The sequence below is a fragment of the Bos indicus genome, chromosome 15, assembly GCF_029378745.1.
Source record: "Bos indicus isolate NIAB-ARS_2022 breed Sahiwal x Tharparkar chromosome 15, NIAB-ARS_B.indTharparkar_mat_pri_1.0, whole genome shotgun sequence".
Lineage (NCBI taxonomy): Eukaryota > Metazoa > Chordata > Mammalia > Artiodactyla > Bovidae > Bos > Bos indicus.
The window spans coordinates 45,414,067-45,435,623 of record NC_091774.1 but is presented as its reverse complement, the minus strand read 5'-3'; the positions used below and the strand labels follow the sequence as shown (position 1 = coordinate 45,435,623).

The window sequence follows — 21,557 nt, the reverse complement described above, 5'->3', positions numbered from 1 at the left end:
ACACAACAATGGCTGGAGACTGCTGGGCCTGGAGATGAGGAGGTGGAGCTGGGCTGGGATAAGACTGGCAAAGGCTGATTTTGAGTTCAGGGACTAGGATGGTACTTCTCAATATTAATGACAAAGACTGGGGTGATGATAATGAAAGGGGGAAGCACATGCTAATAGATGCAAGCTAGGAGATAGTAGGTAGAAGTTTTACTAACAGTAGGCTAAGTGAAATAAAGCAACTCCAGGTTTCTAATTAAGACGTTGGTGTGTCTAGTTGAAATGTCCACTTGGAAGGTTAGTATGACCAATCAGAGCCCTGGTATTATCAATTGGAATGCTATTGGAACTTTAATGCAACCAATTTGAACATTATCTTTGTCAACTTTAACATTGGTATGACCAGTTACAACCTGGCAGTTAAAACAGCCAGAGGGATTCTGGCAATAAAGGAAGCAGAGTAGATTCTTATCTTCAAGAGAGATGCCTTCTGAAGCTTTTTTGAATCCCACCTGTCTTGGTAGGATTGGGTCAAGATATTGTATATTGGGTCAATATCGAGGTCAGGATATTGTCTTATATCTTGACCACTAGACAATAGATGACTGCATAAATACCATCTTAAAAGACTCAAGCACTCCACAGGAGCTGTGTTTTTAACTCTCCTGTCCCTAGACCTTGGCATCTGATAGTTGAACAAATGATTGAAGTCTCATGGAAGAAAATTTTCTCAGTTCTCAGCACTCCAAAGCAATTGTTACTATCCTATGGACTATGGATAGGATTATCCTATCCTATCCTAGAGTTCTAGAATCATCCCTTTTTCCTTTTGCACTCATTGTATTCAATTTGCACACATTGTACTCAATCTCTAGCTGTGAATAGAACTTTCAGTTCAGTTCAGTCGCTCAGTCATGTCTGACTCTTTGCGACCCCATGGACTGCAGCACACCAGGCATCCCTGTCCATCACCAACTCCCAGAGTTTACTCAAACTCATGTTCATCAGGTCGGTGATGCCATCCAACCATCTCATCCTCTGTCGTCCCCTTCTCCTGCCTTCAGTCTTTCCCATCATCAGGGTCTTTTCCAATGAGTCAGCTCTTCACATCAGGTGGCCAAAGTATTGGAGTTTCAGCTTCAGGATCAGTCCTTCAATGAATCTTCAGGACTGATTTCCTTTAGGATGGACTGGTTGGATCTTCTTGCACTCCAAGGGACTCTCAAGAGTCTTCTCCAACACCCCAGTTCAAAAGCATCAATATAGATAATATTGATCACCAATAAAGAATAGAACTTTAGGGTCTGAGTTTTATGCCAAAAATCACTCTGGCTTCATCTTCTTTCCTTACCTGCTTTAATTTTTACAACTTATTTTTTAACTTGAATTGTCTATTTGCAGATTGCCTCAAGTAGATGAAAGGACCAATAAATCTTGGGCTTGTTTCTTCATCTTGAAATAGGGGTGATAATGTTGACTGCTTAGTCCCTGGGTGGGGGTTTATTGAGATAGTATATGTATAGCACCCAGCAGTGTTGAGCACAGAGGAGGTACTCTGTGAATCTGTGTCCACCCACCCCTGCTCTCAACACTGGGCTCCCTTATCTGGCTAACTCCTCATGACCAAGCAGCCCCACCTTTGCCCTGTAAGCCAGCTTCACATCTGGCTGGCTCAGGAAGAGCTGGCCTCCTCAGCCTAGTGAAAAGCTCATTTTGCTGAATTCTCTGGGTTCTAGATACTTACTCCCTCAGGTTAGCAAATGGACGGTTTGTAGCCTGGCTTTCAGCGATACTGACGGCCTTTGGCCTAGGAAATCATCTTGTCCAAGTTAAAAAATCTGTGTCTCATGTGGTTTGGTTTTATGAGTTGAAGACGGTTCGGAACACATGAAATTGTGGCTGTAGGGTCAGATTGTTGATATCACCATTCTTGTACTAGGGTTGGGTTGCTTAAGATGACACAGAAAGTTCAGACCATGGCAAGATGTCCTTTCCACCTGCTCACGTCAGGGGTTACCTTTCTAGGGCCTCTGAGGACCATATCATAGTCTCCTTGCCCGGACTTGTGTGTCCAGTGTCTGTTGGGTGGCAGGATTTGGGATCTCGTGGAACATTGCCTTTTTGCCCATGGAGAAATGTTACCCCTGGACGACGGGACGTCCGCCTGGCTTTTGAGATCCTTCATAATTCCTAGTAGTGCTGAGCAGGTGTTTCACCTATCACCTTTGTTTCTCATCTTACTTATGCTTATTAAGTGCATTAATGGCAGGTTGTTTCTGCTACTATTTTAGGCTTGGCAGGACTACTGGGAAAGATACATATCACAGAAGATTATACTGTAACTATTCAGTAAATAATAACCGAATATCTGCTTTATGTCCTAGCGCCCTTCTAGGTTCATTGCAGTGAGGTCTTACAGTGAGATGTGTGGAAGACTGGGCTGAATATTGAACTAAGCCCAGGAGATGATATGGAGACTTTGGTTTTGAAACATATATTATTAACATTAGCTTGTTTTTTGTTTGTTTATTTTGGTGCAGAGAATCTGCTGCCTTTGCTTTAAAAATAGACATGGAGAAATTTTGTTCTCTGAGCCAACCCATCTATTTTTCTCTAACCTAGAAATAATGAATAATGGTTTCTATGGACAAATGTGTTTTCTTGAGAAACGTAGCTCACATTGACTCTCAGAGCACAGAGGATAGGATCAGGAACTGTGCAATCCCTGAGTGACCCACCATCAACACAGGCCTGTCCCAGAGAGAAGTGTGACTCACATGTAACAGTTTCAATGTACAATGTAGAGACTGCCTTATGTGCTATGAATGGAGTTACAGTTGTTCCTACTGCCATGGAGGTTTATGATTTTGAGATCTGTTTTTGCCTGCAGGAGCTACTAAGTCGTACATCTCTTGAGACCCAGAAGCTCAATTTGATGACCGAAGTGTCTGAGCTGAAGCTCAAGCTGGTGGGCATGGAGAAGGAACAGAAAGAGCAGGAGGAGAAGCAGAAAAAAGCAGAGGTGAGTGCGATAAACCACATTCTGGGGAGGACCCATACTACTCTAAACTCAGATCAGGGGAAGCTATCCTAATGTGGCCTCAGGCCATCTGGTCAACCCCATGCCTGACAGCCACTGAGTGCCAGAAACATCTATACATCAGAGACCCAGTGATCTGTTAATACCAAGTTATCGGGTTTTGCTGTGGCTGCAGATTTCAGCAGTGCCCAAACCACCCCATTTTGGCTCTAGGCTTTATCCTCCCTCAGGCTGCTGGCAAGGATGGAAAGGAGCAGACAAGACTCAGAGGGACACAAGAGGTCTCCTGCGAGAGATGACCATGTGCTGGGATGGCCACTGTCATTGTTCATGGAGCCTGGAGACATTCTTTAATATGCATTTCAGTGACCCAGTTGCGGCCCCTAGATTTTGTGTTTCTTTTCTCCTGATGGCTCCTGTGGGTGAGCCTGTAAACAGGCTTTCTCTTAGAGAATGTTTTCCTGTGACTTGTTTTGGTTTATGTTTTCTCAGGCTTCATACGCCATTGACTGGAGCATGCCAGATAGTTTTTTTTTTTTTTTTTGATAAATGTTTTGAATAAAGTTCAGGCTCAGAGCTCAGAACAGTCTGCTTTAACTTAATATAACCACCTTCTGTGTGTTTCTACCCACAAGCCTCTCCGTTTGTATACTGTGCATTCTGAGATGTGGCATTGTGAGATGTGACAAGAAGAGCAGCCTTTAGGGTTAGAAATGCCTTAGCTCAATTAACTGACCTAACTGGTTAATACCTCTTTGAATTTCAGCAAGTTAACTACTTAATCTCTCTGAACTTCCATTTCTTTATCTGTAAAATGGGTAATTGTGTTATGAAATCAGAAAAAAAAATAACAAAAGTTAAGTCTTTATCGTATGATCTGGCATCCTTGCTTCCATTCAGGCATATCTAAAATCTAAAGATGGACACTGTTCCTTTCAATTAAGCACAAACATCATTGTCCTCTGAAACCTGGCACATTTGTGTGGGTAAATGCTGGCGATGGAGACACTGCTAATATGTGGGGCATATTCCTTGTGTTGCTTTTGAGAACATGCTCATTAGTAAGAGGTATAGTTGCCAAAATAAAATTTATCTCCATTAAGCTGAGGACACCATCTTCCAGGGATTAAGAGTGCACGCTCTTGAATCAGATCTCTTGGCTGTAATCCAAGCTCAGCTACTCAGTAGCTCTGTGATCTTAGAAAAGTAATTGAACCCTGCCCCCGCAAACCTCTGTTTCTTCTTCTGTGAAATGGAGATTAGCAATACTTGCTATTTGCTCAGTTGTTCTGAGGAAGGAAGGACATCATGTGTATGTATAGTCCTTAGGATAGTGCTGGATAGCAAGCTTTTATTAGTTACTACTGATTGTGTTGTTGAGCATGCAAGAAATGGAAATGTAGACCTAGCTACATTATTGACAGACTGCAGAGTTCACACAGACTGAAAGCTTATCTGTGTGAAGTGTCAATTGAATAGACTATACTTCTTCAATGTTCAGAGAGAAGCAACTGGATTTTCTCCAGATGTAGAGTTCTTTTACCAATATTTCAAGACATGTGAATATACATTTAGACTTGGGGGCGGAAGACTTAAAATCATAGAGACCAAAACCACGGAAAGAAGGAAGGAAAAGAAAGGAAAGAGGGGGGACTATTAAGTCACACAACTGGAACAGTCTAGGGTTTTAAAAGCTGATCTCACTAGATCCAGTTGGCTTCACCATGTCATTAGAAATCAGGTTTAATGTCTCATTTGGTTCTGTTCCATCCTTGTTCTTGGCTTCCCAGATGGCTCAGTGGTAAAGAATCCACCTGCCAATGCATGAGGCATAAGAGATGCCGGTTAGATCCCTGGGTTAGGAAGATCGCCTGGAGAAGGAAATGGCAACCTGCTCTAGCGTTCTTGCCTGGAAAATTCTGTGGACAGAGGAGCCTGGCGGGCTACAGTCCATGGTGTTGCAAAGAGTCAGACATGAGCATGCACGCACCAGCCTTATTCTCAGGAAGGCTCTCCCACGTGTGACGAAGGTGGCCAGAGGTAGCCTTAGAGCCTACTATAGTGGCATAGTGCATAGAGAGATTCTCTCTTTCAAAGGTTCCCCAGGATTGCATCTCATTGGGCTAATTTGGCTCAAGTGCTTTGTTCTGAACCAGTCACTGTAGTGGGTGTGGGCCCACATATGGGTGTGTGTGCGTGAGCCTTAGAGTCAGTTCATGGCAGCAGAATGCTGGGTTAGCACTGAGCTGGATCAGTTCAGCTCCTTTCTGGATAAGGAAGGGGAGCCCCCACTTCTAGGCCGAGTACCACTAATGCAGTCATTTTACTGTTTGCTTTATTTTTTCTTTTCTGAAGGATGATTGTTCAGTCTGAGTTTTTGTTTTTGTTTTCCATTAGGCTGTTCATGTATGGGGCACCATAAGCCCTAAGCCCCTGGCCTCAGTTCTACCAGATAACAGCCCTTCCCAGCTGCTAGTACAAGCATTAGGTTTCCTTCCACGTGGAGGAATTTTTTAGGCTGTTGAAACTTGTGAAATTCAGCGACCAGCCCCCTGACCTGAAACAACTTTCTCATTCTTGTAATTGAACAGGATCTTTGCTGGTATGTTGAGACCCAACACTCCTGTCTGTAACTCTCTGGAGCATCTGAGGCTCAGAGCCATGCGGAGGGCTGCTTAAGCTGCACTATTGTCCTGTGTGTGAAGGTGTTTGTTTTGTGTGAGATGTTTGGCCAGCTCAGGTCACTGAGGGCGTAGGAGCATGATTAAAGGGAATGTTGCTTCTCATCCTGTGCTGCTGCTGTTTTTCTAGTGAATGCACTTAGCTTAAGGTTCAGCTGATTGCTTACAGTTTGAAAGAGGCAAGACTTTTTTCTTTTTTTCTTTTGAGGTCTTTTGAGCCAGATCTGAACAAACTTTCTCTGTGTAGCTCAGGATTTATCCTAAGCCAGTATCCTGCTGCCCTATAGTCAGTATCAAAGTGATTACAAATATTCATATATAAACCCGAGGACTTTGAGGTGTAGGTTTCCTGTTAGACGAATACAATCCTGACAGCCAGCTCACTCAGGAGTCACTGGTGACCCTTGTGAGACATGGGTGAATACTGGGTTTCCTGTTTACTGTACCTTTTCTTCTGAGCCTTTTGCAGTGGTTCTGGGTCATTTCAGGGGACCCGTGTTTGGGTCTGTTAGGTTTATGCCTGAAAAGTAGGATGATAGGAAAAGTGACCAGTGCGAAAAGTGATACCACAATTAGGAGGATGGGACATGAAAGAAAGGGATCCAGAGACAAAGGAAAACCTCTGGGTGGCGCACTTATCAAAGTCACAGCCCTTGGAGAGATCTTCCTTGGAGAAGGGCATCTGGCTTCCAGCACTGGGTATGCAGCGAGGCCTGCAGCTGCATCCCCTTCTGCGTGTAGTACCAAAGCAGCCTTCCAAAAGGGGACCAGGGGCCTGGCGTGTGCTGGGAAATGGAGTCAGCCCGATGGGTCAGGAATATCTCAAAGAGAACCAGAAGCAGTCTCTAGGATTTCCTGGCAGAAAATGGAATGTCTTGTAGCACAGATGCTGCTGTCATGCTTACTTTCTTCCTATGGGTGGGACTTTGGAAAGGAAGGGTTCTGATTTCTGAACTGGGGCAATCAGAATGATGGACTTGGAGTACAGAGCAAAGGCTGGGATCATTGTGTTTGCTCTGAGAGGTGCTAGCCTGACTTAGGAAAGTTTTACTATTCTTGTTTTTATTTTCTGTATTTTATTTTATTTACTCATTTTTATTTGTATAGGAATTATACTCCAACAACTCACATAAGTTAGTTCAGAAAGGTAACGCAGCAAAATCTCCTCTTCCATGGCCTTTCCCCGGCCAGCAGGCAGGCGCCAGTGTTGTCAGTTTGTTTTGTATGCTTCAGAGTTATCCTATGTATGGATGAGCAAATTTAGGTGGATTAATTATTTTCCTCATTTTTGCACAGATACACATTACTTTAGCCTTTCTCTTTTTTAATGAGCAGTCAGAGTTTGTTTCATATCAAGCACATTAAATTTTTTTTTCCTCATTTGTATTTATGTTTATATATTATTTCACTCTCTACCCTCATTTAGCCATTTCTCTTTTTTGGGTGGACATTTGTTTCCAAGTGTTTGCTCTTATAAGTAATGCTGTTGTGAATAAATTTGTAAATGTGTGAAGATATTGAAGTGAAATTCAAGGGTCAAAGGGTACATGCATTTGACCTTTTGACAGGTGTGGAGGTGGTATTCCCACCCTGATGTGTCAGAGTGCCAGGATGGTCCTAAACTGAGCATGAAGTAAGAGGGAGAAAAACAGCTAAGTAAAACTGTGAACAAGTTTAACAGGTAGGGTAGCATAGGAAAGACTGATTATGGGAGCTGCCCAGTAGTCTCACACAGAAAAGTGCCATTAAAAAAAAGAAATTTGATGGTTAGCAAAGCAGGAGGAATAAATAAAATGAGCTGAGATTACAGAGCAGTGATTAGAACCTCATAAATGTCACCTGGACTTCATGACATGAGGCCTGAGAACGGAAACACTGCGACAAAAGGCTCCACCGAATGGGAGAGAGACAGACCTGTTGAGAGAAGAGATGGGCTGGCTCTGAAAATAAGGATTTTAAAGTACACTGAAGTGGCAGGCCTGAGGATGCACACACTGGAGAGCAGCACTGCCACATGGATAGGAGGTTGAGAGGAGAGTGTTCAGAATTGCTGGGCTGCACCACGTGGTTACAGGAAGCAGAGGAGGAAAATGGGTGCACTCCTAATACAGATCCCCAGACTGATGGAGGCAGACAAAGGACAGGAATGGGAGGGAGTGGCAATTTGGAGAGTTCCTAAAAAGACTACTCCAGGCTTCCCTAGTGGTTCAGACAGTAAAGAATCTGCCTGCAATGCAGGACAACCACATTCAGTCTCTAGGTTGGGAAGATTCCCTGGAGAAAGGAATGGCGATGCACTCCAGCATTCTTGCTTGGGAAATCTCCTGAACAGAGGAACCTGGCGGGCTACAGTCCACAGGGTTTCAAAGAGTCGGACACGACTGAGCGACTCACGCTTTTACTTTCAAAAGATTCCTTCAGCTAAACACCTAAGTATCGAAAGGCTGCTTTTTGTTTTTGTTTCTTCCCTACCCTCTTGTTTTTAGTTTCTGCCCTGAATGTAGATAAACCAGGAAAACTCCCACTCTGGCTCTAAAGCTAAAGCAAAGCTAGAAACTAGTTTATGAAGTAGAAGTGAAGAGTATCTTGGGAGTGAGTGGCCATTGCTATTTTGAGAATTCATGACAGTGGAGGAGGGGAAACTCACCATAGACTGCCATGCACTGTAGACTTTGGTAAAGCTTACCTTTGAAAGTTCAGACAAAGAAGAGATGACTCAAAAATATTGAACTACTTAGAAATATAATTATTTCTGACTGTGTAACCTCACAAATAATACCAATAAAAAGGAGAAGCTTAGAGATACCTGAAAGAAACTATAGTTTTCAAAGGGGCTTGTACCAAAGGTCGAAAAGACAAATGAAAGTGCACCTGTATGAACAGTAATCAGGAAGGGCAAACCCCACTCAAAGGGCCAGTGCCTAGGGCGATAGGGAGGTTTCCCTTTAAAGTCACACGCTCAGCGAGAAGGTCAGAAGAAAGAATGGGCTTGGTTCCGCTGATGCTTCTCACAGGTGCACAAGTGCTTGCTGTGAGTGAATTTTAAGGAATCTGAGAAATCAGTGAGTTGCTAAAAAAACTGGAAGTAACCATTTTCTACTCCTCCTCTTTTTTTCAAAATGGCAAAGAAAGAAGGGTTCTACAAAATTCATTCTGCTGAGTTTGAAGTCAACCCTGTGATGGTTTGTGAGAAGCTAGAAGACTAAGTAGGGGTCTGTGTCTCTTAAGAGTGAGTCATGTCTGTTGGGCCTCACTGGTTTCGCCAGGAGTACATCTTGCAGCATTAGGCCCGGAAAATCCCCACTTTAGTGAGGCATCACATGTGGAAACACTGCTTGGGATAAGTCTTGTGGATAAGATATAGGAATTTAGGATGAATGCCAAAATAGGCACCAGTTCAGTTGCTCAGTCGTGTTCGACTCTTTGCGACCCCATGGACTACAGCACACCAGGCCTCCCTGTCCATCACCAACTCCCAGAGTTCACTCAAACTCATGTCCATTGAGTTGGTGATGCCATCCAACCATCTCATCTTCTTTCGTCCCCTTCTCCCACTTTCAATCTTTCCCAGCATCGGGGTCTTTTCAAATGAGTCAGTTATTTACATCAGGTGGTCAAAGTATTGGAGCTTCAGCTTCAGCATCAGTTTTTCCAATGAATATTCAGTACTTATGTCCTTTAAGATGGACTGGTTGGGTGTCCTTGCTGTCCAAGGGACTCTCAAGAGTCTTCTCCAACACCACAGTTCAAAAGCATCAATTCTTCGGTGCTCAGCTTTCCAACTCTCACATCCATACATGACTACTGGAGAAACCATAGCTTTGACTAGACGGAGCTTTGTTGGCAAAGTAATGCCTCTGCTTTTTAATAAGCTGTCTAGGTTGGTCATAACTTTTCTTCCAAGGAGCAAGCATCTTATTGGTACCGAAATGATAATGAACAGTGCCGTAAGATTCCTGCTAGGAAGATTTTTTTGTAGAGGGTCATGTCATCTGCTCTTAGTCCTCCTGCCTGGTGAGCATTTTTAGTCCATTATTTGGATGCTGAAATAGAAGGACTTGAAGTTGTGATGACAGGAAGCCAAATAAAAACTAAACATTGGGATTCATGAAGACCCACAGGCTGGAGTGATGGATAGGTTGGCAGAAAAAGAGTAAAAGAGAGGCCAGAAGAACCTGAGTAGTTCAGAGTTGCTGAAGGTAAGGAGTAAAAAGAGGGAGCCACACAGCTTGAGGACAGAGAACACATGTGTGGATCTGATGAGGAGGCCGGTACTGACCCCTTGTGTGGTGGAGACAGAGCTCCAGCTCATTTGCCTGGAGACGAGGTGGGGATGAGGTGATGAAAATCAGGGTCAGTGGGTCTAGACCCCTCACTTGAGAGAGATACCAATGAAGGGAACAAGAGAAGAGTGAGGGCAGCAAAGTTCTTGAAACTTACATAAGCGAGAGAAGAACAGGTCTGATGACAGGCAGGGCCAGTGACTAGGAAAGACTAAAGGTTCTGGAAGACTGACCTGTATGGGACGCATGCCTGGGCTTTTGTTGTCAGTGATCAATGTCACGTAGGTCTTCACTATGTCCTGTGACCTTGAGATGTTTTTGATTGCTCTCCCAGTTTCTCTCCTTCATTCCTTACGGGTCAAGTACTTGGTGGCAAAAGGAGAAGCACTGGGGGAAAGTGAACTCCCATTTATTGAAGGCTCCTGTGTGCCAGGCACCATGCAAGCTGTTTACCAAAGTCAGCTGAGTCAAGGGCGGCCCACCTTCTGACGCTGATTCTGGGTTAAGACAGAATCTGGTGGGGCCATCTCCAGGCTGATTTAGGTGAGCTGGCTCCAGGGCAGAGTGGCCAGGAGGCCAGGGGCCCGCTTACAACAGCCATGCCTGCCGCTCAGCTCCCCAGGTTCAAGTGGAGTGGCTGGCGTAGGGCCCAAGCCCAGTGTCCTCTCAGCCCCAAGCTGCCACCTGGACCCAACAAGGTTTAGCAGGGAGGAGCTTTTCTTTTTAAACAAAACACAATTTCTACTGGGGATGGAAAACGTTGCATGCCTGGGCAGGTACCAGGGGGCAGACCCCTCAGCACGGTGCTTAGAACATCAGTAAAGGTGGGCAGAAAGGGGCTAACCACTGTGATTGGCTGCCACCCTGACCACCCTGGGCTCTGTTTAGATCTATTGGCAGCCATCTCCTTCACTCTGCCCACAGTCTTCCCCAGCCTCTCGGGTATCTTGTTGATGTGAGCAGTACCGTCATCTACCATATCACCCAGTCCCTGACTCCTCGTCTCCTTTACCCCCACCCAGGTGAGGGGTCTAGAATGTGCCTACTTGACATCACTGAGACTCGTCCCATCTCTGACCTGACCCAGGCAGAATTAGTCCCTCCCCACTCTCTGAAAGCCCCGCCGTCTTCCTGGCATAGCACTTATAACCATTTGTGATTTTTATTTGTGTGTTTCTCCTCACTCACCCATGAGTGCCGCTGCTTACCGTGGCCTTGGGTCCCTGAAGAATGGCACTAAATGTCTGTGGAGTAGATAAAGAAAAGCCCAGTGGAGCTGCTAGTCCAAGAGATTCAGAACTAAGTAGGTATGAATTCTAAAATTTGCAGTATTTTTCTGAAGTTGACATAAAAGGCCAAAATGTTCTTGAGGCTTCAGAGGAGTCAGGTGTGGTGTTGGGCGTGAGGGAGTGCTTAGGGTTGGGGACCTGTGAACATGTTGTGTGCTGTATGTCCCTGGTACTCAGGTGTTGGTATGTTTAGGGAAGGAGTTGGTGTGTGTAGAAGGGGTGTGTCCACATGTATGCCCATCTCTGCTGTTGCTGGACTCTGCATCTCAGACCTGGACAGGTAATGATGGCCCCCAGTATGGCACGAAGGCATTGCTAAGGGGGTTGTTCAAATTGCAAGACAGTCCTGCGGATGGGGCAGGTGAGGGAAAACACTGCATCTTTTGGTTCCTGTGAAGAGAGCAGGTGGTCGTGGACAGTGACCCCCGGGTGCCCCGCTGCACACTTCTGTCCTGTTCTGCTTTCCCAGGGAGTTCCGCGTGTGAGTGCAGACTGACGCTGAGTGCTTTTTTTCTCCTCTCTCTTCCTTCCTACAGTCGGTTCTGAATGTGATCAGTGAGCTGCAGGAGCAGATGTGTAGGCTGCAGCTGGACATCCACAGGCAGATGCAAGAGCGCCTCTCTCTCAGTAGGGACTACTCTGAGGAGGTGGCGGCCGGCGACGGTGCGGCCCGGCCCCAGCCCTGCGGCCAGGACTGTGCCCACGGGGAGGGGTCACCTGTAGGCACCACACTTAAGTATATGGGCGCATGTGTGTGTGGGGCGTCTCATGGCGGAGGGACCGGGGTATCTCCTAACCAGAACCGTGTGTGCTAGCTTAACATGGATCTGCAGTCACCTCTGGGCAGAGCTTGGGACTCCCCTTGGGGGACGTGAGCTGAGCTCTGTGACACTCCCCCAGCAGCATCTGAGCAGGAGAGGCCAGCCCTCTGACGGCGACTGCACTTATCTGCCTCAGGGCTGGGAGTGAGCTGTGTCAGGTGCCCCAAATGATGGGGCATTGGTATAAAAGGAAGCTTCAGGAGTTCCCGTCCCAGGTCTGACCAGCTCTTCCTCCTGGGCTGGGAGATTAAATGAAGTTTCGTCTCACGTGATTTCTTTTTTTTTTTTTTTTTTAAGAAAAAAATAGCATCATGAAAGAATCCTTTCAAGTTTATACTTAAAGGGATTTATCCCCAGTGAGAAAATAGAACACGAGTTTCCGTATATTTGACAACTGTCATCGTCTCAGTTTCTGGGGGAAATTCTCCCACATGATCACGTTTGCGGGATCTCACCACCTCTGGGCCTGTGGAGTGTATCTGACTGGGATTCTAGACTTGACCTCTCACACTGGTGTCACCAGTGTTTTGTGATGGCAGCTGCACAGCCATGATCCTGTGCCCCCAATGCTCCCTACTGAAGAGGACCGAGAAGGTCAAGGTCATGATAGCCACGTCTGTAGGAAGTTGCTGTGATGTTATATTCAACTATGAGACGTGTTGAAAAATCTCTACTCTGACTTGGGCATGAGAGGACAGGGCTCGGTGGGGAAGAAAATGAGAGTCAAGATGAGGTGCAGATTTGGAAAGGGGAGCTCTGACAGGGTGCTGGCCCCATGGAGAGCGGGTCACCCCAGAAAGACTTGTGAGAGAAATGAGAGTGGGCACCAGTGCTAATAGCTCATGATGGGCAACAAATAGTTGAGAAGGAAGAGGCTGGGCCCCAGAGGTCCCCAAGCCTGGAGATGGTCCTGCTCGGTGTCCCCATAATGGCTGCACCTCAGCAGTAACCTGCACACTTTGGGTTCTGCCATCAGCAGGCTTGGAATCCCCCTCAAGCACAGCTAGACTCAGAAAAGGATCTTGGATCTGTTACAAGTCACAACAGGCCTTAAAGTCTAATGTTGCAGATCAAGGAGGCAATAATCTTAGCTTGGAAGACTTTTTTTTTTAAGGGCAGCAACAAATGTTCACCTCATTTATAAAAAAAAAATCTTAGTAAAGATTTTTAGTAAAAAAAAAATTTTAGTTAAAAAAAAAATCTTAGTAAAACCTACACAGTTCAAGTGGAAGCGATGTCACTTTCCGGTGGATTGTCTCAGAATGCAAAGAGCTCCAGGCCAGTTAATAGATGGCTTGAGTTGCATGTGTTCATTCATCAAGAAATAATGCATACTTGACTATGTGCCAGAGGTTAGCAAAGCTCATGGAGTTCACAATATAGGAGGATAACTAGCCACTAGCAGTCACACCGGTAAATGTTTAATTGCAAATGATGTAAAAGATGATACAGATACCACAAGAGTATAGAAGGGAGATCTGAGGAAGTGTGGAGGTTGGGATAGCTTTGCTCAAGGCAGTCTGAAGGATGGGCAGGGATTAACCTGGCAGACAACTCCAGACTGAGGGAGCTGCAGGTGCAAGGGCCCAAGTCAGATGGAACTAACAAGTACGGGTGTGGCTGGAGTAGACCTGGGGAGAGCTAGTAATACAAGAGTCAGGGCGCAGGGTCAGGCCCAGCTGTGTTGGTCACGGGTTACATTTCATGATCTTTGAAGAGCAGGGAAGGCCAAGATCAGACTTGTGCTTCAATCGTATTGTTCCCCTGGATACCATGGGGCCAGTGGATTCAAGAAGGGCAAGACGACAGAGGACCAGCCAGCAGAGAGACTGTCCAGGCTGTCAGCACTGACTGCTGGATCAGAGTAGCCACAGTGGGGTTGGAGTTAAACAAGAGACTCAGGCAGTTTCCTTGAAGGTAGAATTTACAAGGCTCTGTAGATTACGTATGTTGGGGGGAAAGACCAAAGAGATGCCAAGGAGGGATCCTGGGTTTCTGACACAAGATGGAGATGTCATTTAGTGAGACAAGGATATCTAAAAACGGGAACTGAGAGTTCCGCTTGGGCCATGACAGTTGGAAGAGGCCCAGATGCCATCCATGTGGAGATGTTAAGTGGAAAGTTACATGAGTCTGGAGTTCAGAAAGTCTGTGGAAGTAATCACTTTTATGCTAATTTTTCTGAATGAAACCAGTCAACAGGACCATTTGTCTGTTAAAGGACCCTAGATTTGGGACAGTGGTGTTTGTACTAAGGGGTACTGTAGAAAGCAGGGGCCCTGGGGTCAGAAGATAACAGGCCTGATTTCCAGCTCCACCATCAGCAAGTTGTTTAAATGTCACCTTCCCACTCAGCAACCTTCAATGGCTTCCTATAATACGATCTAAAGAATGGCTTCAGAATTCTTTATATTCTCATCCAACAGCCTTTACAGTAAGGTTCCACCTTATCTCCTGACCTTATTCCCACTGAAGGCTGCCCATCCCCTGCTCCAGCCCAACAGGCTGTCTGCCTTCATGCTTCCTGTCTGCCCTCTCCCTAGATGCCTCCCCCCTTCCTCCTTTCTTCAAGCCAACTCCCTCCTCAGAGCTAGAACACCCAGGCCAGCCTTTACATTTCACACTTGAGCATTTGACCTTGCAGTGTTTGATTTCTATCCTCCTGGCTTGTCACTTCCTCCCTGACCCTCCCTTTAGGCCAGGCAGAGAGATGCTCCCACTTAGCATGCTTCCTGTCCCTTTGTCTATAAGAAGCTGCCTTGTTTTTGTTTGTTTTTTGCATCTCTGTTTCTCTTGCTCCCAAACCCTACCTCTCCTGTCCTTTACACGTGTGTGCATGGTTTGGGTACCCCCTACAGGGAATGCAGATGCTAGAAAGGTGGAGGGGAACAGGTTCTAAAAGAAAAAATGTTCTCTTCCTTATGTCTGAAACTCCAGGCCTTTGTTTTGTAATAGGCACGCAGCTCTTCCTGAAGCAAGAACCGGCCATCTTTAAAGATCGGAGCCAGCCGCAGTGCGGAGCCTGATGTGGTGGCTCCTGCCTTGGCGTCATCCTCTGTGCATGTGCTTATTATGCAGGATTGTAGATCCTGGCAACACCCTGCTCTTTAACCATCAGAACTCTGTCTTGCTCACTCGTCTAGGAGTTGCTTCAGGAGCTCCGGCACCTCAAAATCAAGGTGGAAGAGTTGGAAAATGAACGGAATCAGTATGAATGGAAACTGAAGGCCACCAAGGTAAGAGGCAGGCCTGCTGTTTATGGAGAGGCTTTGAGCCCCGTGGGGAGGGTCTGTGTCCGAGCCTGGGGGGTGCAGTAGCCTTAGCTTGAGAAATGTGAATTGACCCCATTGTATGCATAGGTAACAGTGTGCAGATTGTGTGAGCAGATGGAGCAAATCCAGGAGGGCTCTTCCCCTGGAGAAAGCCCCCGAGATTATGAGTTGCTGAAGTCACAGTCTCTGCGTCCCACAGCAACCCCCAGGCTGAGGTGCTAGATGAAGGCCAACATTATCTTGGCTGCATTGTTTTAAATGTAGCAGTCCTTCTGCTGTAGTAATCAGTTTCTAAAAAGAGGCATGCTTTATTTTTAGCAATTCCTAAAAATATCTACTTGTCTTTTTTTTCCCCAACCAAACCATATTTCTATTGAACTGAGGAGCTTGCTGTTTAAAGGATACCAGTGATATATTATTTTTGCAAAATAAGTGTTATCCTTCCCTCTTTTGTTTCTTCTTTCATTTTCTCTACTAGTTGAAATGGATTCAACCCACACATTTATTGTCTTGGCCAGAACACTGTATTTTAAAACTTTAAATTAGCTTGCACTTAAGCAATAGGAAATTTCACATTAAAATACAGAGTTAGACTTCCTTGGGAGCAGAGGAAGGACGATCTGGGGTTAAGGGAAGGAAACCTTAAAACCTGAAGCAACTTTTCCTGCCTGAGGAACTGGCCTGGGCTACCTAGGGTGCACACACGCCTGCCTTTCCGCCAAGAGCTCTGCAGCGCCACCCACAGGCGTCACCAGGTAGTCCCGTAGGCATTTTCATCTTACTGCTAAGCGAAAGTCGCTCAGTCCTGTCCGACTCTTGGCGACCCCATGGGCTATACAGTCCATGGAATTCTCCAGGCCAGAATAACGGAAATGGGTAGGGTAGCCTGTCCCTTCTCCAGGGGATCTTCCCAACCCAGGTATCGAACTCAGGTCTCCCGCACTGCGGGTGGATTCTTTACCAGCTGAACCACAACAGAAGTCCAAAATACTAGAGTGGGGAGCCTATCCCTTCTCCAACAGATCTTCCCAACCCAGGGATCATACTGGGGTCTCCTGCATTACAGGAGGATTCTTTACCAACTTAGCTATCAGGGAAGCCCATTTTCATCTTAGAATTTTTTTTTTCCAACATCTAGTTTATACTTTATTTTTCTATAACTTTAAGTGATTATAAAAACAATAATGATCATTAGATATAAGTTTTAAATCACAAAAATTTAAAGGAGTAAAAATCACTCGTATACCACCCAGGAGATAACCACTATTAATATTTCCTTCCAGGCATTTCTCTTTTTTTGGAGGATGGGGGTCTCTCTGTTAATTTTTGGTGTTGATAATTTATTCACAATTTTATACCATATTGTTAAAAAAAAAAACTCTGCGATGTTGATGTATATATAAGTGTAAATAATTTTCTTAACTACTTTATTGATGAGGAAGCTGAGGCACAGAGCAGTTAGGTAACTTTCCCCAGATCTTATAGCTATTCAGCAGCAGCGCTGGAGAATCTGCTTGTTCACTTACTGCTCTGTCTTTATCTAAGTGTCCCCTTGTATGCTCTATGCGGCCCAGGCCCCAGTTCTAGGAACACTGTTTCTCTAACATCTCGGAACCTTCCATCACTATGATCCACTCAAGCAAGTCCTGTCTTGGTGAAACCTTTAAAGTTATACACACCGCCTTCTATTATAAAACCAAGTAGCTCTTAAATCACCAAAGCGCTCTGCCTTGGCACATAGACCTTTGAGATACTAAGGGTTATTTAATAACCACCAGGTCTGAAACCCCTCTTTGTGCCAGGATGTGTCAAGCCCTTTGCACACGTTTTCTCATTTGGGCCATAAAGTAACCCAGCGAGGTCGGTTGATTTATTATCTTCATTTTTCTGCTGAGGAAACAGGCTCAGAGTGGCCAAGGTGAGGTTTTGATCTGGGTCTGTGTCATTCCGTCATCCTAATTTCCTGCGATTGAAACCTGTCTTGTTTGTTAAAGTTCTTTAGTTTTCTGTGCAAAGCTTCTTAGTCCCTAAATGTGGCAGTGCAGTGGCTATAGGGCCTGGTCCCTGGGTTTAATTAAGGGAGATGGAGCACCCCGTCTCTGCTTGGCACCGGTCTGCATGACTTTGTCCCAAACCTCTTGCCACACAACTCCAGTCTCAGTGGCCATGGAAGTACCATACTTTTTCTGATGGTCAGATGCAGGGCCTCTGCGCTGTTGTAGACTTCCCAGCTTTGGAACAGACACCTCTCTGAGCATAAGAGAGCACCTGTCATTTCTGGCCTATTCTGTGAAAATTGGCATACAGGAAGGGGCACCCAGCCAGTTGGTCTGTAGAGTTGTAAATAAATGACCTCACCCGGACGCAGGCCTCAGAGAGAAGAGCCTGGGTTCTGCCTTGATAGATCGGCCCCTGGACGTCACTGGTGTCCACTGTGAGGCCTGCAGACAAGAATCAGGTATGCGGATTCCTAGCAGAAACTAGATTTCGCCCTATCTGCAAAGAAGGGGAGAAATGGGTGTAGAAGTTGCAAGAAACGTTAAGAGACTATCTTCCAAGATTAGTCTGGCCCTTACAGAAATGAGACAGTGAAGAATCTGCCTGCAATGCAGGAGACCCCAGGCTCACTCCCTGGTTCAGGAAGATCCCCTGGAGAAGGGAGAGAATGGCTACTCACTCCAGTATTCTTCCTGGAGAACTCCATGGACAGAGGAACCTGGCAGGCTACAGTCCATGGGGTCACAAAGAGTTGGACACGACTGAGCTAATACTTTCATTTTTCACTATAGAAATGAGAGGCATTTGGATCGAGTCTCAGAGCTAAGGGGTTTCCCGGGTGGTGCTTGTGATAAAGAACTCACTTGCCAATGCAGGAGACGTAAGAGATGCAGGTTCAATCCCTGGGTCAGGAAGATTCCCCTGGAGGAGGGCATGGCAACCCACTCCAGTATTCTTGCCTGCAGTATCCCATGGACAGAGGAGCCTGGTGGGCTGCAGTCCATAGGGTCGCACAGAGTCAGACACTACTGGAGAGACAGCATGCACACAGACAATGCTAATGTTTTCTGAAGCCACTGTCACCATTAATTATAAGCCCATGGGCTCCACGGCCCTGAGTTAGCTGTGAGAAGGTGCCACCTAACTGCAAGTCTCCACAAACCGTTTGGCACATCTGGCCCCGGCTCTCCGTACTCTGTGGGTGGAAGCCAGGCAGAGGGACAGTGCTCTGTAGGGACTTCAGGTAAGGAAACCCACTCCTTGCCACCTCTTTGTTTTCACCTGGTCCCAATTAGGGGACATTAAGGAAGGTTTGTCCAGACCCTTGGAGGAAGGCTCTGGGTGCCCTAGCCCCATAAGAGCAGCCCTCATCTGTCTATCCTCAGTCAAATCCTTCACTGCTCCTGCTTTCTCCCCAGTGATGTACAGGGATAGTTCTTCATCCCTTGGTTTCCTGTGAGGATTGAGTAAGGGTTGATGTAAGAATGCAATGTGCACTCCATCCATGTGTCCTGAAACTGAACACAGGAAAAGCCACCAACAGGCCGGTGCTCATTTGGTTACTTGAGTTGTTCAAAGATGACCTCATGAAAGGACAAGTCCATACCATAACCTTGCAGAATTAAGGTGGGACACCACTGGGCTACCATGGGGGAGGGGTGCTCAGAGTAGAAGCTGTTGCTGTGTGTGCTGTTGTCTGGCTGGGAGTCAGTTCTCACCCCCTTTCTTAGTCTGGCTTGATGCTCAGAGAACTAACTAGCTATCCATAAGGGAAGGAATAGGATGAGAACAACAATAGAAGTAGCACTGATTGAGGCCTTACTGCCTACAGAGCATGAGGCTAAGTTGTTTGTAACTACTATCATATTTACTCCTCACTACAGCTCATGAGCTAAATGCTATGCTCCTGGCTTTGTAGATGAACCAAGACTCAGAAAAGCTAAACCACTTACCCAACTAGGAAATGAGAGAATCCAAGTTTGTTTGACTCCAAAGCCAGTGTATCTCTTAGGATGGCACCCACCCAGTTCTGATTTTCTTATGAGTATGAAAGGCAGGGACAACCTCATGTGTGCCTGCATGCTCGGTCATATTCGACTCTTTGTGACCCCATGGACTGCAGACTGCTAGGCTCCTCTGTCCATGGGATTCTCCAGGCAAGATTATTGGAGTGGGTTGCCATGTCCTCCTCCAGGGGATCTCCTTGACCTGGGGACTGAACCCGTGTCTGCCTGCGTCTCCTGCATTGCAGGCGGATTCTTTACCCACTGAGCCACTTGGGAAGCCCCAGGAACAACCTCACCTCCTATTACGTGTGAAATTTAATCTGCTGTACTCGGTAGACATTTGGGTACCACCCAGTGCAGCTGCCTATATGAATGTGTGCACACCTGTGTTGTACTCACATGCTTGATTTACACAAGTATGTCCACTCAGCATACCTGAGTGCTTTATGTAATTACATTTGAGGAAAGGAGCATCGGTGCCTGAGGTTGGGCTGAGGCAGTGACTGTGCATTCAGGGTGGGAGAGTTTGAGGGAGGGAACTCGGCTCACGCATTATCTACTTGTGGTGATTTGCTTTCCACTGTATTTCCTGTATGGGGTGGAAAAATGAAAGATGCACGTACTTATTACAGTGGTGTACATACATGCTGTCGCAGGAGTATCTTGGGAGGAAGAAGACCATGTCCAGAAAGAGAATTCATCTTTGGACCAAGGGCAGCCCTCCAATTACACACACTCGCACCTCCTCAGGCCTCAGTGGTGTGTGGACTACAGAAGGCAGGGGAGGGAAAGAGTTCAGTCCAGTCAGGGAGGAAGAAGCAGGAGAAAGAGCAGCTAGGATGGTCAGAGCAGGGTGGGGAAGTGGAGAGGGGAGGGCCAGTGTCCAGAATGGCCAGGAAGAGCATGTTTATTCCCCAGAGCGCCACCTTGTGGGGAGGGCGGTAAACACCTCTCACTGCTCGCCTCTTCCTACTTTGCTCTGACCTGTTAACTTCCTAACGGGTCCTAGGACCCATGGGCTCTGGACTCTGACTGGAATTGCTTTCTTATGGTCTGGTGGTCCCTCTGAGCTGGTTGGATGCCTTTTTCTCTTCCAGGCTGAGGTAGCCCAGCTGCAAGAGCAGGTGGCCCTGAAGGATGCAGAAATTGAGCGTCTGCACAGCCAGCTCTCCAGGTCAGCAGCTCTGCACAGTGACCACGCAGAAAAAGGTAACTGGCTCGGCCGTGACAGAGTGCAGTCGCCCCTCAGCCTGGGTTCTCTCTTATAAGTGGGCTTGTGAGTCTCTGGGTATGTGAACAGCTGTGTGAGCAGGCACGTGGTGTGCACATACATGTGTGTATGTTCGTGTGTGCACGCATGGGTCTGTAAAGCCCAGCTCTCTTGTTGAGCCATGGCCGTGAACTCTTCCCTGTTCGAGGCCTCACCTCTGGAGGCTTTCCTCAGATGTGCCGTCACCACTGGGGCTCTCTGGGCCTCTTCCTCTGGAGTGTTTACTCCCCCTTCAGTGCAAGGACTTGTCTTTGTGTCATCGCCACAGAAGAGGCTTTAGCAATTCATTTGGTCATGGAATGGTTCCCCGCCTGATACACACTCAAGGGCCAGAGTGACGAAACAAATCCATCATTTCTCGTCCTTTGGATCTCAACTTAAGTGTTAGCTCTCGGAAAGACCTAACCTGGCCATCCTACCTCAACTAGGTGCCCCTACTTTTCTCAGAATCATCATTCCTGTTGTTTCTCTCATAGCATTTACTATAACCAGTGCTGTGTTTTTTAAAGTCCCTTTGAATAGACTGTCATCCTTCCTTGGTGGCAGGGACTGTGACTGTCTTACCTGAGAGCATATCCACAGAGCCTCACACAGCATTCAGCCCATAGCTGCCAAGGAATATTTTTTGAATAAATGAAAGGATAGTGAATGGTCCCTAGGGAGTTCAAGTCTTGCTGATTAAAAATAGAGGCTAAATCCTCAAATATTCTTATTCATGTGTATTTAATATTTGCAGTTGTTTGCCTTACATACAAAATGATCACACACCTTCCACCTTCTCCTCTTGCCCTCAAGCTTCAGAGTGTTGCTGGAGAAGGTCATGTGGCCCTGTGAACTGGCTCCACTACTAAGTCTCCTCCGGGCCTCAACACCACTTAGCTTGGATCCCTGGCAGGGGTGGGCAGCCAT

At 46.3% G+C, this 21,557-nt stretch overlaps 1 protein-coding gene across 14 annotated transcripts in view; it reads left to right on the top strand.

Moving 5' to 3' along the window:
- Nucleotides 1–21,557, top strand: part of PPFIBP2 (PPFIA binding protein 2) — a 200,269-nt gene that overhangs the window by 101,204 nt on the left and 77,508 nt on the right. For 10 of the 14 annotated variants that reach the window (XR_011570863.1, XM_070803725.1, XM_070803727.1 and 7 more), the window contains 4 exons: nt 2,879–3,010; nt 11,818–12,000; nt 15,246–15,338; nt 20,476–20,587. Coding sequence is in view for 13 of the 14 variants with exons in the window: in XM_070803725.1 (XP_070659826.1) it covers nt 2,879–3,010; nt 11,818–12,000; nt 15,246–15,338; nt 20,476–20,587 (520 nt within the window). In the remaining variant the exon portion in view is untranslated. The remainder of the gene's footprint in view (nt 1–2,878; nt 3,011–11,817; nt 12,001–15,245; nt 15,339–20,475; nt 20,588–21,557) is intronic. The other 4 variants (XM_070803730.1, XM_070803731.1, XM_070803734.1 and 1 more) reach the window with 1 other exon arrangement.